Raw genomic sequence first — 23547 nt, 5'->3', positions numbered from 1 at the left:
TCCTTCTGCTGTCTTAGTGAGGATAATGGGCAGCATGCAGCCAAAGGAAGCATATCTTGAAATGCGAGATCTGTGGCTTACATTTACTTTGATTAGGTTTAACCTTCATCTGTGCCAACGAGTGACCAAAGGTCAGGTGAATTCTTCAAAATAAGCATAAATATTGTCTTATTTGCACGAGCTTTTTCTACACATTTTATTTTATCCTAATATATAGAAGGGATGTGTTTGGATACATTGTGCTGGACTGGTTTTTCAGGGGTTGTATGAGCTTCATGCTTGATAAAAGCAATTCAGTAAATAAACAATGCCTTAGATTCAAAATTGGAAAGCAGAGAAGTTCAGATTTGGATCATGTTTATGTAGCATACATCAGATTTGCATGCTTAGCAAAACTGCCAGCCTCATAGTTTTGAAAACAGATTTATAGTTACAGACTGAAGTTTGCAATGGGACTTTAAAACACCTTCCCACAAAAGCATGAATAAGCAGGGGCTGACAAAAGATGTTGAAAGCAAGAGTAAGGTAAACTAATACCCCAAGTAATGAAAATGCTGTCTTTAACAAGAATGATCCTTTAGGTACCACACACAGCTGAAGAGTCTGTTCATGATTTGAAACCAACTTGTAACTCTTGTTGATGTTTAATGGATTGAGTGAATACAGGGCCTGGAAAGGTAACTAAAACTTTTGCTTGTCTGCCTACTCTTTAAGGTATTCCTCAAATACTATCACGTGGAACAACTAAATTTAATGCGGAAGGAGACAGTTGACATGATTATTTTGATTCAAGCTTGTGTCAGAGGGTGGCTAGGTTCAAGGAGATACAAAAAGATAAAGGAGCAAAGGGAACAAAGTGCTATTAAAATACAGTCAGGTAATAACTTTAAAGCATTTAACATTTTGCTTAAAGCTAGTGCACGTGTACAGTTGATAGACGGATGTGTGTGCTGGATGTGGATTTTGCCTTTTTTCTGCTGCTGTATTTGACAAAATATCTTATACTTGGCGACGTCTTTCTTACGAAGAAAAATTTCTTTTAACCAGGTTATGACAAACTGTTTGCTGATGTTACATTTATTAATGTTACATTTAAAAGGCAATTTTAACAACGGAAGAACATGATTGTACAGATGATACTGTTATTAACAGTATTCTGACATGATCTGACAAGGTTGTGTAATATAATAATGAAAATAAAATATATTAACTGTCCTAGATAATAAGACCAATTACACTGTTGATGGGGACATCAACTGAAATTTTTAATACATCTCAAACATCATAATAACTTTTTTGGTGGGTAAACATAATTTTTATGTAGATTTACTGCTTCTTCTTGTTTGCCATTTATTTTTGAAAGGTAAAGCCTGCAAAATATTTATGAATATTTTAATGGAGGTCTGTTGCAGACTTTTTTATGCTTGCAGCTTTTTGTGTACCTAATGGGTTATTTAATTTGTGACATTTCTTTTCAGCTTACAGGGGTTTTGTCGCTCGTAAAGAATACAAAAATGCAAAACGTAATAAAAAAGTGGAACAGTATATTACTAGGCTTCAAGCAAGTAAGAATTGTTTCCTTTCTTGGCTTTTAATGTGCTTTTCATACACAATATGTTGATCCAGATTCTTTGCTATTGAGTAGCCACTCTGATTGGCTGTGCTCATTTACACATTCTGAGGTATAATTTATATATTTATATACATATATATATTTATATATATACAAATATATATTTATATACAGTGGTTGAAACCAGTCAGTGTATTCTGTTACCTGTACATCAGGGTGGCTTAAAGCCACTTTCCACAGCTGTGAAGTGGGATGGTTAAATGCCATAGCAAGCCTTTTCATTCCTAGTCTGATACCTTGAAGTATTACATCTGGTTGAAGTTCCATGTGACACCGTCTGCGTATAATCTGTGTATGCATGCTATCCTATTAGAAATATGTTTTGTTATGTACCAGTAATAATTATGTTTGAGAAGACAACAACCTGTAATTTCACCCATGTCTCTGATTCTTTTTTGTCATTGCTAAATCCAGTCTAGCAAAATATTCTTTTCTTTTCTGCAGCAATAATCACCTTAATAAAATAATCAGACATATGCTATGTGACATCCCTTTTCCCTCCCTATGTTTCTGTCTCCCTGATCCCTGCAGAGGTGCTCTGAAATCAGCAGCAGTACATCTAGAGGGGCACTGGTCTAAAAACAGCTGGCACATATCTGCACTTTAGTAATTACAAAGGTGGCAACCGCAAATATAAGCTAGTGCTGCCAGTACCCAGGCTATCTAGATTTAAACTACCTCAGATACGCCTTCATGAGTACACCAGAACTGGTTTTAATCATTGCCAGATGCATCTGTTAATTGCACTGAGTCTGTGTTACCATTTGCTGAAGAGCACTTCACTGCAGTTGGTAGAACTTCATCAGTGTACAAAGCAACCTAAAACCAGAATAAAATCCGGTAACGTGCCAAAGGTAATTACACATCTGAAAGCTGTCAGTTATACTAGGATATTTAACAAATGCAAAAGTAGGAATTTACCACTTTGCTCTGTTTGTTGATCTCTCCAGTGCTTCTTGTCCACCTTCTCTGTCCCCTGTGCAGCTTTATTTCAACTTTTTTCAGTGCATGAGAAGGCAGAACAAAATGGCTATCCATTTTTCTTAGCTTTCTGTTTCCCCCACCCCATTTATTTCTAAAGCAATACAAAACTCCTCTTCCAGTTTGAAAACAAAGCTTCAACGGGTATTATCACATAGCTCTCAGGAAACTTCAAAAGTGAACCAGAATAAGTCTAAAAAGACCAAATGTAGCTTATATTGGCATGTTCATTGACAATGTAACCTGATTTATTTCAAAATAACTCCTGTTGAGTTGCTTTTGTATGAAAATGCAATGAGGACTGCCTCAGAAGTCCAAGAAGCTGGTGTTCCAAGTGATTTGCCGTTAGCGCTTTTCTAAGGCCCTGCCAGACTGCAGTAAAAAAAACAGTTGTGCTGCTTGCAGTAAATGTTTGGGTTTCTTTGCCCTGTTTTATGTCCCTTTTATACAGTGCTCATTACACTGAACCCCTGCACCTAGTGGAGCCCAAGATGTTCTAAATTATGAGTAGGGAATGCTAAAGCAACTAAAGCCAAGTGCCAAGTTAAATGAATGTGTTAGAATAGACTGTTTATGCTCCCTTCCCATTCTTAAGTGAGCTTGGCTTTTCCTGTGATACAAACCACTTTCGGCAGAGTTAAAGTAAGAGCTCCCATATCTACCATCTCCTCAGGGTATTTAAATCACCTGAATCCTCTATGCCCATACCCTTGGTACTGCGTTTGGAATTAAAGTTCAACAGAGGTATTTTTAGAAAACACTATGCTCTTTTTAATTTGCCAGGGATTAGCAGATTTGTGCTGAATCCCTGGAATTGCAGATTTGTCCAAATCACAGTACTGTGGAGGCTGTGCCAGTTCCCATAAGGAAATTTTTTGCAAGTTCAGGAACCTTTGAAGCAACATTCTGAATGCAATTCAGTTTTTCATTAAAACATTTCAGTGTAGATGTCTGAAAGTGACCTAGGTGTATAAACTCCTCCTAAAATCAGCAGAGCCCAGAGTTCGATTCATTTTATTCAAAATTACCAAATGCTCAGCTCATTTGCCCCCATATTGGTATCTAGTATCATTTCAGATGCCCTAGGTTATCTTTTCTGGCCTCTAGTTTTATTTCATGTGGTATACCAGACTTTCTCTCTCCAGAAAGTCCTGTCTGACTTGGTTTTTTTGCCAGCTCCATGTAGAAGAATCCTTGGCTATCCTGGAGCACTTCGGCTGGCACTAGATACCTATGTGCTGGCAACTGCATCAAGCAGTCAGCACCTTCATGTCTCAGGGAAGACCCCTGTTTTGAGTCCTTACTCATCCTGGTTCAGACCAGAAACTTGAACCTGTGCCTCCCACAAAACACAAGTAGTGAGTACCCTTGACATGGTGTACGTGGTTACTGTGGAGCTTAGCACATCTTTCATGTTGAGCTTTTTCATTTTGAATTAATCTTTGCAAAAGAAGCATGAGCTGAGACTTCTGTAACTGCTGAGCTATAAAATTTTCAGGTTTTTTTCTGATCAGTTCAATGTTCAGCTAATTCCAAGCCTGTGCCAGAAGAGAGCCTGGTTATCTCCATAGTCTGATAATCGCATGTTTCCAAATGAAAGACTGAGTCAAATCAATTGCCTGAATCGGACAAAACAGGTACATGAAGCTGGCAACACTATGTTCTAGAGGCACTTCTACAGCCCTATGCTTCTGCTTCATTCTGCATCTTCCTGTATTTAATTTTGTCCAATAAAACACAAAGAAAGAGTTTGTTTGTAAAATTGGGAATCTCAAAAAGTTTTGTGGGACAGAATAATTTCAGATGAAACGTAATTGTAGTAACCACCCCAGTCTGTATTTCCTTACTGTTTCTTGTTTAATGCTGTTACCATTTGACTCTCTGAAATGTCTGGGACACCCATTACTTGTTGCCTAAGGTTGTTTTGTATTACAATTTTTATCAGTTGCCAGAGGATACTTACTCAGGAAGAAGAGAAAAGAACTAACTGAGGCAAGAAACAAAGCAGCAGTTACAATTCAGTCTCACTACAGGGGATATAACGAGAGGCAGATCTTCAAAAAGAAAAGGTAGATTTATTTTCTGTGTCCTATGTCACTCAAATGTTCCTTTCAGTGGCTGCACTGATGAAGAGCAACTATATAAGCTAAAAGTAAAGTGAATTAGGATTATTCTAGGTATAGATGCAAAGGTAATGTACCTTTATGTTGAGACTTTTAATGTCAGTAGCAAATATTCTCATACTTCTAAGCCCAGGGAATAAAAGCATATTTAGAGGAAAGATCAACAATACTGTGCTTACTTCTAATATTAATGTAATCTGTAGATTAGTATCTTTTTGGAAGTAGCTCATTATAAAACGTGGACAGGAACAAGAAATAGTTATCTACAAGGAACTGTTCTTGTCATCTTAAGTCACTGAGATAAGTATAGGTGGTGACAGCAGGAATTCAGATGTCTTACTCAGATCAAACAGCTAGAAGTCAGGTGAGATGAATCACGTTCTGAGTATCTCTACAGTGTGGTTGTAGGACCAGTCTCTGAAATGGAGGTAGCAGCATTTGCTCATCACCATCGTTTTTTTCAGTGATAGAATTTAAGTAGGTGAAGACTAGTCTAGGGAGGTGAAAAACAGCTGTGAAGGAGTCCAGAGTCTTTCAGAGGGAAGGAATAGGGTGGTATTTCACCTGGCACTGCAGTGATATTGATCATAACAGAGACAGTTTAGAGAACAGGTCTTTTAAATTTGACCTGAACCTGGGGTCAGGATTGTTCTTTTTTGCATTTCTAGTGTGAGTGTGACTTGAAGCAGTTTTCTTTCATGAATACATTTAGGATTCTGTGTATTTATACATATTTGAGGTGATAAAAAGTTTCTGCCTTATGTTCTTGTTAACATTTAAATAAATTTTTTACTGTTTTGCCAGCCCTTACGCAGCCTAGATTGATCCTCTAGCAATTTTCCATGAAGAGTTTAACAGGGATGTCTGTTTTCACTTCAGAAATAGTAATAAGCAGAAAGACAGCAATTAGCTTGCTACCTTGAATTCCAGCTATATGCACTACAATCTTTCCCATGCTTTAATGTATCAAATTGCCATTTAGTACACAAGCACCACCAAAGATAGTTGTAAAGTTGTCACTATCTTTCATCTCCTTCAGCTATAATTTTTGCCCTAAACTCTGTTCCATTCAGGGAATCACTTAGAAAGAAAGAAACTGAAAATGCAGCATCCATTAGTGGAAAAGATGAAAAACTTCAAGATAATGAGGGAAGTCCAGCTGGAATGAAGAGAGCCCTTCCTAAAACAGAAGAAGAAGCAGCTGTCATTGTTCAGAGCTATTATAGAAGCTACAGGGTCTGTAAAAAATTAAAGGAACAGCAGAAAAAAATAGCAGAGGAAGAATTATCTGCTGTGGAATTCCTTGAAGCACAACTGCAGCCAGCTGAAAATGCTATACTGGAAGAAGTAGCAAATGAGGAGACTCCAGATGAAGCTGATGTTATTAGTGACAGTGAGTGCCCTGGGACTGGTGTCACAGGAAATGTACAGGACCAACAGGCAACCTTTACTGAAGGAGAGGGAGCTTCTGTGAAGCAGAACCCTGCAATAAAACATGTTGTTGAAGGTGAAGAGCAGGCTTCTTTGGAAGAGTTGTCCAACAAATCTGTTAAAGTCACAACTGAACCTAGCCCCCAGCAAGAGCAAGATAATCAAGACAAACTCAGTGCAGATGGGCAAAATCAAGAACCTGGTGTGGTCCAGCCCAGGACTAAGAGGGATGAGGAAAGAAACCACCTGAAACATGAAGCAGCGATGCCTACAGGATGTAAAGGAATTATAAGAAAAGAGTCACTAAGAGGCTCCTGGAAGCAAGTTGAGGCAGAAAAACAAAGTTCTGAAGACCAAGAGAAGGCAGCAGTGGTTATTCAGAGCACTTACCGGGGTTACAGAAGGAGGGGACAACTCAGAAAAGAAGGGAAACTACCTTGCAAAAGTCAAGAGAAAACTCTAAAGGAGCCAACAGAAGCAGTCCATGTTCAAAATAATAATCCCCGGACAATAAAAGATAGGGAAAGCACTAATACAGAGGCTGAAGACCCTAAGACACCAAAGGGAGACTCAGAGAAAGAGGCTTGTGATTTGGCAGCCTTTTCACGACAGGTAAGAACCTTGTAAGCTACGTATGTTGAGCATAATACTCCAAACAGTGACAGAATGGCAAGGTTCTTTTACTGGCTTCAGTGGCACCAAGGTTTTGCTCTCTAAACTGAGACTGAGATTTTGTAACGAGTGTTCTATAAAAATGCATATTTTGGACTGCAAAAGAAAATGCCCTTTTCAGGAAGGAAACAAAGACAAAGAGCACTGGCAACAAATGTTAGCTTTAACCTGGTTTAAGTTAAATGCAGAAGCTTTGCCTTTGTTGAAATGTGCGTTTACCAGGCAAGGCCCTTAAATCAGTAAACTTGCAAAATATCCTGTAAATGAAACTCAAAGTTGCTGTGTCAGTCACTCACACATGTGCAGGGATGCCTACAGCTGTAGAAGCTAATTTGCATCATCAAGGTATCATCTGCTCATATACGTGAACCAATATGAAGTAGCTGCAGGAGTGGGTGGCAGTGTGGAGTTCTTTATGAGTCTTTTTCTTCTTCCTTTACTTCTTCTTCCTCTTTAAGGAGGATGGGAAGGTAAATGTGGTAGGAGTCTACACTACAGTAAGTGTAGCAATACCATTTCAATTCATTCTCTAGCCCACTATTTTACTTTTGATTACCTTGGAATGTGTATACTTATTCATATAATAATGTAAAATCCTGTGTTATGTTTATCAGATATCAAAATTATCCGAAGACTACTTAGCATTGCAGCAAAAATTGAATGAAATGATACTGTCACATCAGCTGAGACCCGTCATGCTGCCCAAAGATAAGCAAGCTAATGGCCGACTTCCTTCTCATGTTTGTCAGTCAGGTAAGGTCAAACCTTCCTGTTAGCAGAATTTTCATTGGTAAATGGGACTCTTTTCTGTTGCTGACCCAAGTACTTCATACAACTTTTGCGGCTACTGATGGCAGGCATAACAAACGTGTCTTTTACCAGACTTGAACTTTAAAAAAGCACAAAGGACAGCTGGATTCTAGTCAAGCACTGCCTTCTGCTGGCCTTCCTGCCCATGATGTGACATATCACTCTGCAGCACAGCAGGTTTGACAGTGTACACTAGGCTCAGCCACTTGTCTAGGATATAGAGCGATGGCTTCAGGGACCTGAGCCATGATTTCTCACATCCCCATGGCAATATTTATAATAGCTAACGGATCCACTGAAAGACCTTTCTTGGCGCTGAATGTGAGCTTTCTCTTTCCACTTTTGAACATAATCCACACAACAGGAAAGCCGTTTCCTTTCTAGCTATGACCAAAGCACAGGGTATTAAAGCAAGATAACTATATAAAACAAAGACTTGGGGTAATATACTGCATATTATCATGCTAAAGTGAATCAGGTAGATGTGGTGAGTGATCCACTGTCTATTAAACAGGGAGAAGCCTTCTTGTCTTCTTGCCTATATTATACATTTGTCATGGTTTAAACTCAGCCACACAGCTACTGCTAAACCCAGGACAACGTTACAGTACAATTTGTACACACACATTTACAGAAGAAAGATAGGCTTTTACTGCAGGTTTCCCTCTAGGACTACCTTTGCTGTCCTACCCTTATAAAAGCAAGGATTGTTGAGCTTTATCTGTTCTATAAATCATGCGGTACTTACCTATTTGTAATTAGTTTGGTCTTTTGCATTTATTTACACTTCTTCCTTAGCTTCACTAGTTTTATACGTCGTTTTACAGCCATAACACATGAATTGTATTTTATAGCTGTATGCCAGGTAGGAATACCTGCCTGCCTTCATCTGTGGGTAGGTGGCCATTGATCAGCTTGATAAAACATTTATTACCTTGCTACCCACAGAAGGGGAGGAACTGTGGGACAGCTGTAGGGCACACGGAAGCATGTTCAGATTTTCAAAACTGCTCATTTTAATAAAAACACAAAGCCTGCAGTTTAAAGAACATACAAGCGAAAAGGTGAAATAAATCCTAAATCCACAAGGTTAAGTTATTCTTAAGTGAATTTATTTGTATTTATAAAAATGCATAAAGCAAGCTGCACACAGTTCCTGGAATAAACAATTTTCCCTGTGGCTCGAATTTCTGAGTAGGTTATATTTGCTTGCTAAATGCTTTCAGCTTAACATAATGGCTCCATCCAAGGACTGCACCTTTGGACTGTTAGTGAGCCTTGGGTTACTGTGGTGTCAGAATAAATGCACAAACAGCCACTGCAAGTTTTTTGAGGTCAAAGCCTGAAGTGAGGGGAATTTGATCATTATGGGAGCACTTTTTTTCTCTTTTTTTTCTCCAGATGAGTAATGGTGCCCATCCTTCTAAGTATTAAATGACAGTTCAAGTGCAAAATCTCAGGAAGATAATTTTCTATATTTAGAATAAAATTCACATGGTACAAGTAGCTCTGCTGCAGCTGAGGACCTTTTCAGCTACATGAAGCAGTGAGACAGGCAGGATTTTAATCCAGGATTCCCCCTGCTGTAGTCTGCCCCAGCACTATTTATAGGGGTTTCATGGGCAGCCTTTGCAAGGAAAAGGGAGCCTATAGCACTGGGAGAGCACAGCAGTTTTCACTGACTGGTCTTTCTTCTTTGCAAGCCAGGAAACACTAAGGCATAGGACTGGAGGAAAGCAGGGTAGTCAAGCACTTCTGCTGCCTGGTTGTTCTCAGCTGTTGGAGTGGTCCTTTGAGCACTATGCAGCCAGGACATACAAAATCTGTTTCGGGAGTTGGCCAAATTCATGGCAGAGCATAAAATTGGGGAAATCACGGAAGCGGAATACAGCCATTTTCCGTAAACACCCTCTCTGATATAGAAATAATCCTAGGTTACCAGACTCTCAGAAATTATTTAGTGTCAGCCAGAGATGAAAACTGCTTTTCTCAGTGGGTGTGGTGGGACTTAGGCATTTGCAATTGCGAAGTTCTCGGTCTCTTCCTGTTCCTAGTTCTAGATGTGTGCCAGAATAATCCCTTGATTTTTTTCCCCGATTGCTAAGAACTTACACATAGGTAAGCATCCTATGAACAAACAATACCTTAAAAATTGCTAACCAGAATGCTAAAGAGCATTTTTCTATATGCAAATCTGAAACTTGAGTAATTGTATCCTCACACTGTGTATAATTAGGACAGTAAAAATGCGTGCACATAAATGTTGTAAGCAGTAATACCTATTAACTTCTTGTTGTCAAGTCCTGGAATTCCAGTTACTATATTTGCATTTTCTGATTTCCTCCAAGCTCCTCTACAAAACCCTGCTCTTACTCTTGTTTTCTTCCTACTTTATTCTGAGTTTGTCTTTATACTTCTGTCCCCATAAGATGTGGAACAGCGCTGAATCAAACATGTCACATTTCACTTAAATGACCCAAAGAGAGGTTTATCTGTTTCTCCAGGTGGCCTAATAAATAGAGACCTTTCAACACTTAGATGATTATCACAGCTGTAACCACACTATTCCTTCAGTCTTCAGTATAAGATCTGCAGTAAGACATAAGTTAATTTACATTAGTATCCTTGGATGTTGATTCCTTGAGATTGTTGTCTTCCAAGCTTATCATTGTGTGTCAGAATGTGCAGACACAGTTCAACCTAAAGGGCTGTTGATACTGACTCATCTTTATTCAAGCATTTCTTGCTCCTACTTGAATGTTTCAAGCACATGCAGCTCTCCACAGTTCCCATAGTTTGTGGTGGTGTCCAGCAAACACATACATTAGATTAGCTGTTCCTAAATTAAATTTTCTTATTGTTTCAGTGTATCTGGATCTTTCAGTGAGGGCTGAGTATGAAAGTAGTAATACCTTGTAACTGAACACTATAGAATTAAGAGTATGCATGCAACTTAAGTGGGAACCTTTGAGGTAGTGTTAAATGAGCTAGCTGAGATACTGATAGGAATAAGGAATTTTTCTTAGATTTGCTAAACTTTCTTTAATGTTACCTGGCAGCCACACTGTCCACATGCCTTCACTGACCCTTAACTCTGTATTTTATTCATTCTGACAGAGAATGACCTTAACTTTTATTAAGCTTTCTATCATCACTTGATCAAATGTATGTTTTGACAGACTGCATCAGGTTTGGGCAAGAGAGAGATTTAACTTCCTGGGTGTGGGTTATGGCATAGCTAACATTCAATCTTGATGTTCAAAAGGAAAGCATCCAGGTCACAAGAGCAAAACCTCTTTGTTTCGACTGAGTACTGACTGTATGCATTTGGGCAGTTTGAAGAAAATCCTTCCTTTCAACTTGTTTAACCTGTCTTCCTCTTGGTAAAACCTTTACAAAGGAACGTCTGTGTAGCATCAAATGTGGTGGAGTCAGTTTCTCCTGTGCATTGATACAAGGCACATATTGTGGAACTGACAGCACCTGTTCAGGTGGATGTAATCACAGGGCATGGGCTGGCTGCAGAGGCAGGAGTCTCAGCACAGTCCTTTGGTGCAGCCCTTAGTTGTGTTAATGACTAACTGGGACATAAACCCTAAGCAAGTCTTAATGTATCTTGATTTGTGCATCTTATTTACCCTGTTAGTAAAATAGGAATGATAACACCAACCTGATATTTCCAAAGTGCTTTGACTGCTCCTGTTGTGAATGGTTTCCTTATCAATGTTGTAATGGATGTATTTAAATGTTTGTTAGATAGAAAGCCTCAATTTTCCTTTTACATATAAAGCACACAGACAGATCTAGCTAGGGATACTTGAAGTCTTAAGGAAAAATAGGATATAAGGTATTTTACTATGGAGAGAGTGGGCTTCAATAAAACCTTTTATTTGTCATGGATTCTAGAAGCAACATAATTGGCCTAGTAAAAAATGAATGATTTTACCCCTCCTTTTTGCTTCATCACCTAATACAGGAAAGTATAGGCCATCTGAAAAACAAGTGCATCAAACTCACCCTGTATCAGGCTTGGGTATTTAACTTCCATTCCATCTTTAACTCTACTAATTAAATGATTTCTCAAATTACTGGAAACTAATAAAAAAACAAGTTTTGCTTTGTGCAGTGAGTTGTCCAGTACAAACAACTACCACATCAGTTTATTTCAATGGCAATGAACACAAATCTAAGTCCGGAAGGAAATCACAAGTTCACTTCTGGTGAAGCAAAGCAAGCTAAGCCCATCAAACTATGTTTTACTTACTTACTATGTGATTTGGAGACAAAACTCATTATTGCATTTTCAGCCCCATATGTAATTCTAAATAGAAATGACGGAGATCCAAGCTTCAAAGCCTGGCTAACCCAACATAGTATTTCTATTGCGTTTTTGCATAGCTCATACATATATACAACACATAAGCAGAGATGAAAATCTGTTTTTTACTGAAACCTTTAGCATTGTCAAAATGCTGGGTTTTCAGTGTAATAGGAGTCTTCTTTGCAGAGCACATACAGAAGAAGTATATAAGTAATTTCAGTTGGAATAATTGTAATCTAGAATATGATAATGCTTTATGTGTTTGACAGTGATGAATTAAAGAATGTAACAGCATACATAGTGATGAATTCTTAGGAAACAATAACAAATCTTTAGGTGTTATGAGAGCCTTTTCCTTGGGATTTTCCTAAAGCCCCAGTTTGGCTTCATTTTCTTGTTCCAGATTTTCATGCAGCCATGATATTTGACACAATTTTTGAAAACATCCTACAGACAAAGGGTTGGGTGTTTCTATTCAACTACACTGAAATTTAAGTTTGGTTGTTGTTTCTTTTTTTTTTTTAAGATATTGTTTCCAGTTTAGGCTCCTGTTGTGTTTAAAATAGGGAAGATATGCCTGTACTCTCACAAATGGAAACTTGCGTAACTCCAGGTGTCCCATTTGAAATGCAGCGAGGTAACAACAGCACACATAAGAGCACAGTCAGGGCTGCTATACCTATTCAAATCAAAGAATGTAATTTATATTTAACACAGGTTAGTGAAATGAATTTATTGCATCTAAATTTCTTTGTTTAACATGAATTATCTGTACCCTGGCTTAGAAACACTGTTGTTTCCTTAAGTGCAAAATGTTAAAAGATACTTGTTCATTGATTACATGAGAAGCAGTCTGCATTTCAGATAAGAAACTAAAACAATAAATGTAATCATTATCCAACTACAATTTAAATTAACATTATTCATTCTGGCTCCTGTGTATATCTGTGACCTTTACAAGCCTTTATTTATCACACAGAACAAAAAACTTACACAGCTAATTTTGCAGGCTTCAACACTGATGTATTACTGATCATTTCTCATTTTAAATGATTGTGCTACCTCCTAATTAAAGAGTTGCCTGAGGTACATTGCAAGAGTTTTTATTTTTATCATGTAAAAGGGGTTTCTGATGGCCATTAGAGAACAAAATACATCCTTCCTTCCAAGACTCAATCACATGTATTTAGCACATCTGGGTTAGAGAGTTAAAGTTGCTTCATGTGAAGGAGGATTAGATCAGCAAAACACAATTCAGTAATTCACTGGGAGCTAAATCCTCATTCCACCCTCACACTGTGTTCATTTCTGAGGAGATGTTTTCTCTCATGTACCGTCCCCTGAATACTTCTGTGATGGGACAAGGACAATATAAAACCTCACTGGATAACGCAGTATACCTGGACGCACAGTTCACTGTGCCTAAACCTTGTGTTGTGACATCGTTCATCTCCCTGCGTGTGTCCCAATGATCCACCTCTAGCATCAGTGTTCTGCTGCCGTGCAATCCCCTTCATCATGAAGGAATTACGATAGCCTCCTATTAACTTTTCCTGTAGCTGAAGCTGACTGTAAGGTGATCATGCTCACCATGCTGTACATTTGTGGTCCCTCAGCCTCACAGTCAATTTTGCAGGAACCCTGCACTCTATTGGCTCTGTGACAAACAGGCATGAATCCGTATCAGCTGTACATCTTAGCACTGCCAGAATTGCATATAAATTTTAAGGAAGCAAATATCCAGGAGATTCTTCTGGTTTCTTGTGTGCCAACCAATGGAATCCATGAGTCAGTGTCCAACTCTGAGTTTGGAGACTGCTAGAGAACAGCAGTTTCATTTTGTGTTAAAAATCTTAATTTTGTTTCCATTAGAATGAAAGCATTTTTTGCATGTTTGCAGAAAGTTTTTGTAGATACAAAGACCAGAAATTGAGCACACTAAACTAGGTTACACTGGATGCAATGGACATGGTCATGCTGTGTTGCCCAGTGGTACATGATTTGGCTTGAAATGAATAGCCTCGGCAGGAGACCTTGAGGAAAATCTACACCATGATAATGTAAAGGACCAACCTCTGAATCAGAGGTCTGATGCTGTTGCTTTGATTCAGCACCTTAATGATAACTTGGGCCTGAAAAAAATAGCATCCACAGCACCCAGATCCAGCTACAAGATGGTAGCCTTCCAGTAGCCATTACACATCTTTTCCCATTTTTTCATCATTACCCTTTTCTCAATGTGGAGCACCAGCCCTTTTCAGAAGAAGCCTGTGCCAGGTAGACTACTGGGCTGCCTCAGCCTGACATTTGTTACATGGTATGTGTCCCTGTGGGTAGTCAGGACTCAAATGGATAAAAGCATTCTTATTTCCAGGCTAGTGGTGGAAATGCCTGAAAGAGTTGCTTTCTTCAATTACTGAAAGCAGTAAAAGTGGCTATATGGATGCTTTTTTTTTTCCTCTTCAGTGAAATTCCCCCTTTTTCATAAAAGCCTCCCATTCTAAGAAGAAATAATCATTGCAATCTTCTGCTTTTTTTACAGTTGCAGCCAAAGTAGAAGACACTCGCCCAATGAAGAGACCCCCAAGGAGGCCACGGAAGCCCAAGACATTAAATAATCCAGAAGACTCCACCTACTACACTCTAATACATGTGAGTTTAGCAAGCTTTTGTGGGCTAAAGCTGCCGGATAATTCCCACCTAAACTTCCTTTCTAATCACCCAACTTGCTATATTCCTTTCTAATGCAGCATTAAAGCTGTGTCCTGCTGAAAGGAGGCAGGCCGCAAACTTCACATTTCAAACTAGATTTGAAATTGAGGTTCACTTACCCTGGCTGGGGACCTAAGTCAGACCAATTTTTGGTACATACTTAAATGTACGTACATCCATTATATGCATAAGCAGCATTTGCACTTTCAATACCCAGATTAAGTGCCTGGTCTCCACAGTTTCTTTGTAAGTCATAGGAGAGAAAGAGGTTTGTTTGGAGAGCTATTTTGAGCATCTAAATTAGCGCTTGATCTTGCAGAGAGAGGAAATATTAAAACAGGCTGTATTAGTATGCACACTGTAACTTCCTTTACAAATGTGTCAGATTGTGATTATGAAGGAACTGGCAAACACCAGCAGCTCAGGAGACTAATGGATTTGAGTGTCTCTATATATAGCCTTTGGTCCAAGTTCAGATACCAAGTGCTGGTTTCCACTCTTGACTTCAGTGCCCTTAAATATAGAAAAAAAAAGTCAAGAAAGTAAGCAGCAGAGAAAATGTAAAAGCAGCTCAGAAAGCAGTTCCAACAAAAAAGCAATTAAACTCCTTTGCTCGAGGTGCCTGTATCTGAGTGACCTATTTTAACAGCCGGTGAGAGCCCAGCTAATAAACTAACCATAGCAATTGCTTCTCCTTTCAACAGAAGGTGTCACCAGGGCCTTTAGGGATAGTTGTGTCTGGCATACCAAAAAGGGCAAATACGACTATGTTTTATTATGGGGGCTTTGAAATAGCACAGCTTTGGAACAGTGATATTTTGGAAAGAAATTACATTCTTAAGAATAAAATCACATGTAAGAATAAGACTTGGTTCGTGAAAGAAAGACTGGTGACATAAAGGACTGAAATGAAAGGCATGACACTGAATTCTGTGTTAGGAAATTTCTGAGGAGAAGGGGAATTCTGAAGTAAATGCATATTTAGAAAACCAATACTGTACAGTCAGGAATATAGTATTTTCTGAAAGGTGATCTGTTACACAGCTAGCTCCATATCAGAAAACAGCCATCACAACAGTGCAAACAAAAACTGCACTAGTACTAGGGAACTTTTAAACTAATTTTTAGCAGCAGTTTTTCAAGGTATTAATCAGTATTACCTATAATTACTCATATTTTTCAAGAAGGTGTGAAAAAGAGAATCCTGTCTTCTTGACCAAAAGTTCACTGGTAAGGGAAAGGTTCAGCAGAAACATCTATACACTGAAGCTTAGAAAGGGGACTTACTAGTTCTTAAATCTGTAGACCTTGGGTAAGTCATTGAGCTCTAACCTGAGGTCCTTGAGGGTTTCCTCAGCTTTCCCAGCTATCATGGATTTCTTACCTTATTAAAATTCACTGTGACCTGCAGGTATTCTAGATGATTATCAGGTCCAGATCACATGAAAGGGAAAGAACACAATCTAAGTGCATTTTTTGACATTTTTTCTGTACCTTCTGTGTAAAACAGAATTTGTCTCACATCATGTCACAGATATTAATTCGACACCTTCCATTCTCACTCATTTCCTTGCATATCAAATGAGCTAAAGGGATACACAGGCACAAATGAAGCCTGACAATATTGTTCATACAAGGCACTAGAAGTTTATTTTGTGGTATATTTCCTTAAATCAGCCTATCATTTTGAAATTATATGTCTTGTCAATTTGCCTGCATTCTGAAGTCCACCAGGTTTTCTGATTCTCAGTGACTTTATGGTTACTAATCCTAGTGAGTTTTCACTCATTTGCAAGAAGCACAAGACCAAAATTAAGACCATCTGCACTTAAAAGTACTGCTTTTGAAGAGTGGTGCATTAGATGCTGCAATATAACATTGGTTTTGCTGTAGGGACAGAAATCTATTAGAGGCAAGAAATTACTCACATTCCCTATGAATCTTCTCTGCATTTTGAGATGTCGTGTGTCCTAAAGGGCACTCTTGCCACCTAATATGCTACTTTTTAAATGGGGCCTGTGTCCATTTTATTTTACTAAAACCTGACATGCCACAAGAAGTGACAAGACTGCATGGACATTAATGAGAATAGGATTATTCCTGCTTCCACTGAGTTGCCTGCATTCATGGAAATTCTTCTGGCATCACAGTGAGACACTGATCACTGTCAGTGAGACAGTGTTGTCATTAAAACATTCATTAAAACAACTATAGATACTTAAAAGTTTTAGATATACTTTTTTCTTCGGATATACAACACCCTCCTACCTAACATGCTGATGAATTATATCTTTGCATAAACTTTTGTTTTAGTATTTTTTAAATGATTTTGTATTTTCTTAGAAATCCATACAAGACGAAAAACGGAAACCAAGGAAAGAAAGGTAATTTTTTTTCATTATCTCTCTATTGTCATTTTAGTACTCTAGAACAGTTCTTAGCTGTACTTCAACCAGGAGAATAAAGCACGAAAAAAAAAAAAAAAGAAGCATGGTAATTTGGTGATTCACAGGAAGGACATCATATACAAAGTTAAAATAGGTAATTTTCAGCCACAAAAACCCATTATACAATTCAGTCGTTCAGTTTTTACCGCAGCATGGCCCTTTACCATGGCAACACAAGCATAATAATAAGTTAAGATAAGGTCCACATCAAAGATAGTTCTGACACAGAAAATAATTGAAGGTGCTTAAAATTCCAGTCAAAGCAAATGAGCAACCAGTTCTTTTTTGTTAGCAAAAATACAAAAACTCTTAAAATTCTCACCTAAAAATGTATGACTGGAAATAGATCATAAAAAAAAGAAACCAATAATTATTAATAACAGGTAAAGAAGAATAGTCCTTGAAATTTCAACTAGAAGTCTTTACAGTGTAACTAACCCATTTTGATGGATCTCTGCAAAAATAAAGCAAGCAATAGATATATTCTGCCTTTCTGTATCTTAGATCCTTATGTGTGCTGTAGACATGGTTCACAGCTTTTGACGTACATTGTAGCTTTATTTTATCGGTGTTTCTGTACTTTACTGCTGCTTCCCAGTGACATTGCTGTGGTACCACAGAATGCCAGCTATGGTAGGCAGGTCACGCATGTAAGACAAATGAACTCTTAGCACTATCCTCAGCTGAAGTTGCAGAATACAAACTCTGTATCTAAAATACATATCTTAAAGGAAGTTAAATACATTACATGCACACAATATGTGCTCAGAGCATCTAGCTTCATTCAGTCACAGTTTAAATTGCACTTGATTATGCCACTGCTTAAAGGATCCACTTAATGTCCATGTCCCCCATGTCTGGTCTGTTACAGCTCTTTTTCTGATGTCAGTTGCATCCTGGAAAAAAGAAAAAGAAAAAAAACGAAAAAAAACCCACACCTATTATTGTCTTCTGTTTAGCAAAAAAAAAAAAAAAAAAAATTAAAAATCCAAATCTAGTGTTTTCTCTCATTTGACCTTAGTTAGGTTTTAATCATCTTAAATCTAGCTCCATCTTATATCAGTTCCATGACTGCATCTTCTTTGGTGGGCTGACTCTGTGTTAGTAGAACATAGCAACTGAAATCAATGAGTTATTTCTGGTTGCTACCAATGTGAGAATTGAATTCTGAACTTCTTTTTTCAGGTTGTTTTTAGGAGATTTTTTTTCCCTGGTCATTCTAAGCTGAATGTTGGATTGTTTTTTTCTGTACATATGATACCTTGGATAGCATTCATCTAACAAAATATGAGACATCTGCATTCTTGACACTGATATCTGAACTATTTGCCTTAGACTCTCTTTTTGTACTGAGAGACAAAAATGGCCATTTTCAGCAATATAATTCATCTCTTCCTCAAAGAGATATCTAAAATAGGTCAGATGAATTATACCCTAAAAATGCCTCTCCATGAAGTATAATGGCAAATACAAACAATTTCAGTCATATATGTCTGCTTTGTGAACATATAAAAGTATTTAGGATTTCAGAATTTTCAGTATCTATCTGCATCATACAGCAGTCACATTTCAAAGACTCATTTATGGCACTTACGTATGCTTTTCCTTAGAACCTCAGTGGATAAACACAACTCATGATATTTGGTTGCCTTGTTTTTGAATGTTGAATGTAATATTCAAAAGTTTAACTGTTAACCTAGTGTACTTATTTATTGACAGTCTAAGCAAAGTCCTAGATTTAGATATCTACTATCAAGAAATTTCATCTACTGATCCCACCTCAAAGGACAGCAGTTCTACCACAAGAAAGAAGAGACACCCAGCTGAGCGCAAGACTTCAATACTAAGAGCTGCTGAAAGGTAATTCAGACAAAATAATAGTAGGAAAAAATAAGTGTTGTATAACCTTGTTGAGATATTCAAAAGATTCACATAAAGAAAGACTTTCAAACCTATGTTTTTATCCGCGCAATCTTGACAAATTAACTTGTAAAACGTGTAGCTGAAAATTTCCTATCTTTATGCAGTAAGGACAAATGGTGGTATGATTGGTGCTCAGCCTACCTGCTAGTTTTTGGCTTCCCAAGTGCCAGATGAGATGGACAGACATCCTGCTGTATATCTGTTCTAAAATCAGATTAAACTGAAGGAGAACCTAAAAGTTGTATTTCTGATCTAGGTTTTAAATAGGGTGGATGCGTGCCAACTTTCTGCCTGCTTTCTGTAGATAAGACACCAGCTTGACAGCGTCCTTTTCCTACTGTTCTATAGCAGCACTCATGTTTCTAGCCTATGGTGGACCCCACCAAGGTGGACAGCCAGAAGGGGAAACCTAAAGGGATGGTTTACTCCACCTCCTCTCTTCCCACATAGACTTCATAGAGGGTGACCTCTGCTGGGCTAAGGGAATTCGTATTCTCACTCTGGCCAATGTACCCACACACATTGCCCATGCAAACACATATTTATATGTCTTGATATATTTATATCTTCTTGGATCTTCAGATATGTAAGAAAAACTTGGGAAGTATAAAGGTCAAAAGCTTAAGGGAAACAGTAAACCTGGGATGATCAATGAATTTGAAAATGTATCTATAGTAATAAAGAAAATGTTCATAAAAGATGTTGTGCCACTTCCTTTTTTATGTTTTTTTTTTGGAGGGGGGGAGTGGATTTTTTCAGGTAGGATCTAAATTAGTTTCAGGAAGGTGTTATGGAGGCATGGAATTACAAATAATAATATCAGGGAGTTATCGTATAACTTACATCTCTTGGAAAATGTTGAATTTCTAAGGTGCTTAAATACATCAAATCTGTTACCTTGGGGTTTGGTTTAGATGAATGAGAATTTTGCCACTGAGCTTACTAAAAGGAATTTCTTACCTTTTTTCAGGTGCTGCTCTGGCTGCATCCTAATTACCCATAGCGAAAATATCTGTGTAACTTCTAAATTTACACTGTTATCTCTGAGAGCAGATGAATGCAATTAATAAATACTTCTGCCTTCAGCATCTCTCAAATGGGGTTACCTATATCTAAATACTACACAATCATTTCAGACTACAGAAGTGAAGCATTGAGTATTTTTTATTTGGCAGTTTATCTCCGATGCTGTTGTAGGACCACTGGTGGGTACACTTCTAATGTAGAACACTAGAAATGTTTGTAATTATTTCAAAGTAATACACTTGCAAAATAATTGAGTTTTATTTTTAATCTTGCTTCACGGTAACACCTGATGCCAGGTCACCATTCCAGCCTGTCAGAGGCGGCTTCCAAGGTGCATCTTGCCATCTAAAAAAAACACATAAATAAGATGAAATGGACATTTACATTGTGCTCCACAGGCAGGTTAGAAACAGAGCAAACAAATTGACTGAAAATCTGGTTCAATAACCATCAGGCAAACGCTACTGCAAAGCACCCCTGTGTTCTCAAGGGTTTTGTGTCCTTTTATTATGTCCCCTTTGTAGAAGAACATGTTGTTCTTCTGTGTTCACCTGCTTTTAGTCTATAGTGTGTTTGTTCCGAGGTGCCTGCTTTATGCAGCGCAGGAAGAGGCCTAGCAAAGTCAGTTGGTTTTTTTTCGTTCTCCTTTTATTTCCCCCTTCTGAGGGAGGAGGTGAAGCAGTCGATTAGGAGTGTTTGCCAAGGTAAATGTTTTGACTTCAATTTCTAAACCACTTCTGTACTGAATCCCTAGGTCGAGGGTTGCAGAAAGCCCCCTGGAAGAGAGTAAAACTGAAGATAATCCCTATGACTACAGACGACTGCTGCGGAAGACCTCACAGCGCCGGCGCCTTATCCAGCAGTTCTAGCTGCTGCTGCTGTTCCTGCTGCCATTTGGCTTTTATTAGCATAATCTTTTTTTTATCACTTTATACCATGTGCTTCCTCATTTTTTCTTTTTTTAAATCTCCAATGTTTCAAGTTTACAACGTGTGTGTTCATGTGAATGTGAATACTGTGAGTTTACAGGCCCACACCATTGCAAAGGGACACTGTCAGTCGCATCATATCCTTAAAAAAAAGCTAATATAAAAATCATCTTTCTTTCAGATATGACTGCTACATCTTAAAATTATTAGACATTAAGGAGCTTAAATCTAGTTTACATTCCTCAATGCATGGTTCTTTTTGGCATTTCATCAATCTCATCCAATTAAAATAGATCATTTAGTTTATAGTTCCCTAGTTAAGCTTTCAAATTCCCACATGCACCTTCAAAAAAACCCTAGTTATTGTTTCTAATAAATTGTTTTACTGGGGGGGGGGGGGGGGAATGACAAGAACATAGGGGAATTTCTGCTCATTTTAGGTTTACAATGCCTGAGTTTTGGGATGAACTGTTTATGGCAAGCGTCCCTTTAAGGAAAATAAATATAAATGATTAATTGGATAGCGTATTATGGGAGTTTATTTCATTATTGACTTTACTGTAAAGCTAGTAGCCAGTTTTAAAGGTCACTGTTGTGTGTATAATGTTTATGTTGGCAATGTCCATTTATGGGGAGTATATCCAGCCCTCTCCTCTGCCTCTGAGCTTTGTGACTAAGTGATGAACTTTTAAATCGTGTTTGCTTTGTTCTCCTTTGCATTAGATTTTTACAAATCTTAATCTCTGGGGTGCCAAGAGAGGAATAGAAAGAATAGAAATACAGTCTCTGGTTGATTGCTGTCAAAATTTAATGATCATTCTTAATCAGTTCCGCTAGAAATTAAGTGGAAATAAAAGCAATAGCCACCGTGTTCAAATCCCCCCCCCCCATTCCTTATTCAAAAGACCTTGTTTCACAGAAACCACACAGATAATTGCTGTGCTTCCTTTCAGGATTCATAATTGCGTGTTCCCAGCTGCAAAGCAAGTGATGGCAAATTTCAGGATGCCAGGATACAGGCCTGATCCTGCTCCCTAGCTTAGCTCTCCTAAATCCCACAATTGGCAGCAGCAGCTAGCCACAGGGGCTGGGCTTTGTCTGTTCCACACACACACTTGGCCCTTTCTTTCCCTAGAAAATGGTAATCATGGCTTCCTCATCTCTAACTAGTTATAAGGCTAGGTGCTGGATTAAAAATTGCTGCAATGTAAAGTTTGTGACAGACTATTTAAATATCAACATCTGTTTTAAAGTTGCTTTCTCGTGTACTAGTAAAACGATAATGTAAATAAAAAATGCACATAGCAGTGATACACTTGGCTGTGCCTGAATTACACCCCGAGCTGACAAAACACCATGGACTGGGGCATGAGCAAGCCAAAGCGGGAAGACCTCACAGCAGCCTCTTGCCATGGAAAGCCAGAGTTGCCCTCTATTTTACCTTAATGCTGATGTGATTTGGAAACTGGAATATACCTGTAATTTCACATAGAGATGCCCAGGCTGGTGTTATTTTACCTTCCCATCAGGACGGTGGTTTAAAGCATCAAAACATTTCATTGAGCTTTCAACAGGGGGACAGCCATGTGGGTGCATGCTAAGACAGATGCCCTCGGCTGACCACAGGCTGGGAGCCCCCGGGCTTGGCTGTGAGGACCCGGGGGGCTGCCTCACAAGGGCTCCCGGCAGGGCCGAATCCTGGCCTGCCTCCCTTCAAGGGTTAGGGCTTAAAGGCCCTCCTGTGCCGCAGGAGAGGCAGTCACGGCAAGGAAGGGCTCCAGGGTCACACGGAGCGGGGCGCCGTCTGGATGGAAGGGGAGGTTTGGTTGCCCTCAGAAACGACGTCGGGGAGGGAAAAGGAGCAGTTTTCCTTCTCTTCCAGTCTCGCTTCCGAGACCGAGCTCTGCCGGGCTACCCATCCCCGGGGATTGCGGGGAGACCCCGGGAACGGTGCCCGGTCGGTAGGCGGAGGACCCAGGAACCTTCCCAAGCACCACGGCATCGCGCTGGGCTACACCCGCCACCTCCGCGGGAGCGCAGCTGGAACCTCTCTGTCCAGCTCAGGGGCAAGAGCGGGGAACGGAGTTCCCCCAGCCCAGCACACGCCCCTTCGCCTTCGCCGCAGCGGCCAGGGCCGACGAGGCCGGGGGGCGGCCGGGACTCGGGAGGTTGTCCCTTCCCCGCCCAGGGACTCCCCCGCCTCGGCGCTGCTGCCCGGGAGTCCCCTGCTCGCAGCCGCGGGTGTGCCCGAGTGAAGGCTTGGGAGGGAGGGGGCCATTTCTCGGTGCTTTGTAGCTCACAGGATTGTTGTGGCTTCCCCGTAGCCCCAGTGATCCGTGTCCCAGCCCTCCCCTCGGGGCACTGGGCTGGACCGTCGCTGTCTACCACGCTAAGGCCCAGAAAATCACCCTTCCCCTCCACTCAGAGCTCGGCGGCGCCGAGAGGGTCTCGGCTCCCCACTCCCATCCCGCCGGGCTGCGGCCGCAGGGACCGCAGCACCGTCGTTGTGTTGGAGGCGGCACAGGGCACCCCGCTCCCC

At 39.4% G+C, this 23547-nt stretch overlaps 1 protein-coding gene across 3 annotated transcripts in view; it reads left to right on the top strand.

Annotated features, from left to right (window-relative positions):
• Positions 1–21031, top strand: part of MYO3A (myosin IIIA) — a 117771-nt gene extending 96740 nt beyond the window's left edge. For all 3 annotated transcript variants that reach the window (XM_062633554.1, XM_062633556.1, XM_062633555.1), the window contains 9 exons: positions 715–877; positions 1479–1565; positions 4560–4683; positions 5811–6780; positions 7455–7593; positions 14514–14623; positions 17027–17067; positions 18850–18990; positions 20834–21031. In XM_062633554.1, coding sequence (XP_062489538.1) covers positions 715–877; positions 1479–1565; positions 4560–4683; positions 5811–6780; positions 7455–7593; positions 14514–14623; positions 17027–17067; positions 18850–18990; positions 20834–20948 — 1890 coding nt within the window. In that variant the 3' untranslated portion in view covers positions 20949–21031. The remainder of the gene's footprint in view (positions 1–714; positions 878–1478; positions 1566–4559; positions 4684–5810; positions 6781–7454; positions 7594–14513; positions 14624–17026; positions 17068–18849; positions 18991–20833) is intronic.
• Positions 21032–23547: the final 2516 nt, after the last annotated feature.

This window comes from Pezoporus occidentalis, unplaced genomic scaffold, assembly GCF_034315485.1.
Source record: "Pezoporus occidentalis ecotype Australia unplaced genomic scaffold, CSIRO_AGI_Poc_V1 ctg40, whole genome shotgun sequence".
Classification (NCBI taxonomy): domain Eukaryota; kingdom Metazoa; phylum Chordata; class Aves; order Psittaciformes; family Psittacidae; genus Pezoporus; species Pezoporus occidentalis.
This window is presented reverse-complemented; position numbering and strand designations above follow the sequence as displayed.